The following is a 5,236-nucleotide window of genomic DNA, read 5'->3' on the forward strand; positions in this document are numbered from 1 at the left end:
ATATGCTAAACAATTCTCAAATTCAACAATAATGAATCCAAATAGTTAAATTTGAAAATCTTAAAAAAAAAAATTGCAGAAATTTAAATTTCACATAACATCATGGAAGATCCATAACAATAACCAAAAAATACTAAATTATTGCAATTTTTCAAAGATTTCAACAATGGATGGCTCTGATACCACTTGTTGCATAAATTGAAATGAACCATATTCATAAAATCCTTTCATAAAATCATAAATTCCATGTTGATATCAAAGAGACAATAAAAAAAAAACGTAAACATACCTTGATCCATGAATCTTACTGCTTTAATTGGGTTTTGATCTTCCAATTGATACGTGATTTTCCTTCCTTTTGATTTTTTTCTTGAAAAGTCTCTGTTGATGGGGATGCAGAGATTCGATAAAAAAATCAAGTTCAAATTGGGGACCATAACCATTTTTAAAATAACTGCTATTAGCAGTTATTAACTTTAAGTTATTTCAAATCGGCCCCTCATCAATTCAAAATAACATCTTCTGGTCTCCACACTTTAATCCCATAAAATTTAATACCCATTAGTCCAAAATTAAATCCAATGGATCACTTTATCGACTATATTTACTTTAAAATAGCACCACACATTCTAATAAATGTACATGTGTGGCCCCAAAGTTGGAATTTTTTCCAACATATAAATGTAGGTTCTTATGCAAGTATATCCTGGTTATAATTGTCCAGTATTATCCAATCTTTCTTATCAAAATGCTACTTTTGCAAGTTCTTCGTTTACCTCAAGACAATACGCAAACTTATTTGTTTAGTAATTTGCTTCATAGACTTATTGGGACATTTTGGTTTTAGAATTTGGGCAGTGCCATTAGCTAAAGATTCAACAAAGTCAACAACGTTCGCTGATGAAAAGCTTGAGTTAGTTGCAGAAAGTTGTGTTCCAACAACAGTGAGTACTGGGAATTACTTGTATCTAAATTTTATCTTCACTATTACATATGAAAAAACATAATGTAGCATAGAAGTTCATTGCAAGTTATCATTATTATTTTCATTTTGTCTGAAGGATGTAAAAGGCGAGTCCAAGAATCTAGGAGAAGATTCAGAGACTCGTCATGCTATGCAGTAAGTCCCTTGTATTAGAGATGGATATGTTTTAGATGAATTGCAGAGTTCACGGCTGGATACGAAGTGCAGGACACTGGATAAAACTATTTCAAATTTGGAAATGGAACTGGCTGAAGCAAGGGCCATACAAGATTCCTTGCTCAGTGGTTCCCCATATCAGAAGACCTTAAGATTCTTGAATTGATGAAGAAACGAAAATACTTGATGGTAGTAGGCATAAACACTGCTTTTAGTAGCAGGAAGAGAAGAGACTCGGTTCGTACTAATTGGATGGCTCAAGGTGCAGTTGTTTATGTTTCTTCAACAATTTCAATTTTTTCTGTTGATGATATTAAATTCATGGAAATATTCTAATTTGTTCGGCAATCAGGTGATAAACACAGGAGGCTTGAGGAAGAAAGGGGCATTAGTATTCGCTTTGTGGACGAATACGTCTTTATTCTCTATTAACGTGCATTTTAACAAAAGAATAGCGTCTAATTTTCTGTCTTTTTCCTATTTGATTTCTCCCACCTGCCCACCAGTGCAACATCAGATGGCGTTCTTGATAGAGCTATTGCAGCAGAAGACAAAAAACATGTGGACTTTTTGAGACTTGTAGTGTGATTGTCTCATGTCGCTCTTTCTATTTTTTCCGTAAGTTACCGGAATAGACGTTCATGGTAACTTAAGAATGCTACATGGGTTCTCGCTCACTAAAGCAATGTTGTTTAGGAACATGTGAGGGGTACCTTGAACTCTCGGCCAAGACGAAGACTTATTTTACTACTGCTGTTGCACTTTGAGATGCAGATTTCTATGTGAAAGTTGATGATGATGTACATGTAAATATGGGTAAAAATGCATGTTGTTATTTGAGAACATTACATTCATTTTGAACATGTTCAGTTAAGCATAAAAAGTTTGCTTACAATTAAAAAACTATACAATTAAATTAATACTTTTCCTTCTGTACTTTCTTTCAAATTTCTCGTGTCTATATTTTGAACGAAACTGCAGCAACTCTAACTAGGCACCTTTCAAAACCAAGGGTGTACATTGGATGCGTGAAATCTAGTCCTGTCCTTGCTCAAAAGTAAGCAACAATTCGTAAAAATAATCTTTAGTTTTTCCCTGGACTTTCATTTTTGGTTCCTCAACAACCATTCATTTTACCATTTCTGCTGTAGAGGTGTAAGATATCATGAACCCGAATACTGGAAATTTGGTACTGGACAAATATATGCTATTTCAAAAGATTTGGCTTCCTATATATCTATGAACGGTGAAGTTTCTTTTTTATTTTTTATATTTTTATTTTTTTCGATACCGTCTGTTTAACTATCCAAGTTTTACTGTATTAGACATGTGCTGCACGAATATGCAAATGAGGATGGGATGTCTTGTTGGTTCATAGGATTGGATGTGGAGCACATTGACGACAGGAGACTATGTCGTGGGACGCCACTTGGTAAGATATTAGCAACTTCTCATCTTCGTGCCCCTACCCCACCCTGCCTATCCCAACTTAAGTTTAGCTCTCGAGAGCAGTCGGTGTTAATAATGCTGATGTGACCACAGATTACGAGTGGAAGGCTCAGGCAGGGAACATTTGTGTTGCTTCCTTTGATTGGAGCTGCAGTGGAATTTGCAATTCTGCCGATAGGATTAAAGAGGTTCATCAATGATTAATGTAGAGAAGGAGAGAGAAGCGAGTTTTATATATTGTTTCAGAGAGTAGTATAATATGTAGTATTCATGTTTAGTACGAAAAGAGAAAGATGGGACGATGGCAAGCTTTGCAAATGTGCTCCATTTTTGGAGAGAAGAAGATTACCATAGCAACCATCTTAGGAAGAAAGTGTAAAGAGAACATTCTTTAGAGTTAAGGATCAGATTGTTGGATAGTTGAGACTGAGTTGAACTCAAAATAAGTGTATTTTTCAGAAAGTGTTGACATATAAAAATTCAACCCAAATCGAACAGCCCAAGGAGTGAAGCCCAATTGGAGGATCCCCAAATCAGATAACCCAAAGAACGAAACCCAATCGAACAAATCAAGATGAAGGCCCAAATGAGGAGGCCCAAGAACGCGGTAACGCCATCGCCCAAGATTGCAAGTCACCCAGAATTTGAGCGAATGGGGTGTCATACAGTCGCCCAGAGCTGTTACTCTATTCTCGCACAAACCTTCAAATCGCCCAAGGTCTTAACAAACACAAAGCGTCGTGCTTATCAAGAAGTGCAGTTATCAAAGCAGTTATTAGAGCAGCCCTATCACGTTCCACGATTCAAGGAATTCAATCGAAAGCGGTTGAACGATGAAGAGTAATGGTAGCAGTTAAAGGAAGCAGTTTTCATGACAAGTTGGCCATTACGAAGAAAGTGGGCAGTTATAGGACGATCAAGCAGTTTTTAGGGCGGTTGATCACAAAGAGATCGTTCATGAAGTATAAAAGGAAGAAAGGACATAGAAGCAGAGGACCGAATCCAAAACTCTCGAACAGAGAACATGTAATTTTCATTTCCTTAGTTTTTAGACTTAAACACTTTCCTTTCAATAACTCGTGTGCTTGCGCCCTTCGGAGGTACGTTGTTTTTCATTTCCAATTGTAAAGTCATCGCCAATAAAAGAACACCCCTTTTTGGGACTTTGTCTCAAGAGGTTTGTCCCTTACACAATCATCTGATCCTTTTTAATTGTTAGCGACTAACCCGTGCGAAACAATTTGGCACGCCTAGTGGGACAGTGGTGTTAGGTGTTGAAAGTACAAAAGGTGAAACAATATGCCTCAGAGATTCGATAAGGAAGCAGCAAGTCAGGGAGGAATCCAGTCTGTGATCGAGCAATATGAGGAGCAGCATGCCTCTCCACGAACAGATGGACAGAATCAGAGCAGTAACAGTCGTTACGAACCAATGACGGAGTTGAGTCCTCGAACCATGCGTGCATTACTTGGAGAACTCACACAGGACGTCGTTGAACAGGTAAATCTTCGAAGTATTCATAATATGGAGAGATTTACTCAAAATGAGAATGCACACTATGACAACATGGCCAAACAACAAAAGACGTTAAACGAAACAATGAATAAGTTAGTAGGCCAAATATGTCAACCGGCTATACCTCTTACAAACCATTTTCAAACTAGGACAATTGTGGGACATAATCCCTCGGTTCTAAATCCGAATCAAGGGGTATAACCGCTTTCTGGTCCCTATACTTCAAACCAAGGGGGTACTACAGTGCCAAATCAAAACAATGGTAGTGGCATACCTAACTTGGGGGGTAATCCAAACGTGAGAGAAAATGTCCTAAACAATGGACAGAATATTCCACGTGGCAATGAGGGAATAGATGTTCAGGCTAATGATAATGGCCATAATCATGGTAATTTTGTTGCCAATCAAGGACCAAATATCAGGCCTCATGCAAATCAACCAGTTAACCAACCTGTAGGAATTCCATATGACCCCAACGTCATGTTGAGGAACCAGATTATGGGAATCGTACAGGATCAGATGGCTTTTGGGGTACGTCCCGTCATTAGGCCGACGTACACAAAGCCATATCCTAATTGGGTAAATCAAGCATATCCATGGCCTAGAGGGTACAAAGTGCCAGAATTCTCACTGTTTACCGGTTTAGGAGAGGTGTCTACTCTAGAACACATAGGGCGATTCACATTGCAAAGTGGTGATGTAACTGATTACCATAAAATGAGACTTTTCCCTAGTTCGTTAACAGGAGTAGCTTTCTCTTGGTTCATCAACTTGCCAGTGAGCTCTGTTCAAACATGGCAACAACTGGAACAGTTGTTTCACGGTCAGTTTTATAAAATCGAGTCTAAAGTCACTTTGGCTGATTTGGCGAATCTACGTCAAATGCCAAACGAATGGATAGAAAGTTTTCTCCAAAGGTTCAAGACGGCAAGAAGCAAGTGTTTTGTACCTCTGCCCGAAAAAGAATTTGTCAAGATCGCTCAGGGCTGCTTGAGCTTTGATTTAAAAAAGACGTTTCAAGACAAGGAATTTCCTGACCTTTTCCAGTTAAATGCGAATGTGATTAGGTATGAACGACTGATAAGAGAGGAAGAACAAATGAAAAATTCTAGTAAAGAGACTTATTACAAA

General features: G+C 37.9%; 1 protein-coding gene and 1 pseudogene across 1 annotated transcript in view; one reads left to right on the top strand and one right to left on the bottom strand.

Annotated features, from left to right (window-relative positions):
- The window catches only part of LOC111404665, a 2,477-nt gene extending 2,178 nt beyond the window's left edge, over window positions 1-299 (bottom strand). Inside the window, exon 1 of the mRNA XM_023033439.1 lies at window positions 290-299. Within this exon, the coding sequence (XP_022889207.1) occupies window positions 290-299 (10 nt within the window). The remainder of the gene's footprint in view (window positions 1-289) is intronic.
- Window positions 298-3,009, top strand: LOC111404667 (annotated as a pseudogene).
- The last annotated feature ends 2,227 nt before the right edge of the window (window positions 3,010-5,236 follow it).

This window comes from Olea europaea, chromosome 11, assembly GCF_002742605.1.
Source record: "Olea europaea var. sylvestris chromosome 11, O_europaea_v1, whole genome shotgun sequence".
Lineage (NCBI taxonomy): Eukaryota > Viridiplantae > Streptophyta > Magnoliopsida > Lamiales > Oleaceae > Olea > Olea europaea.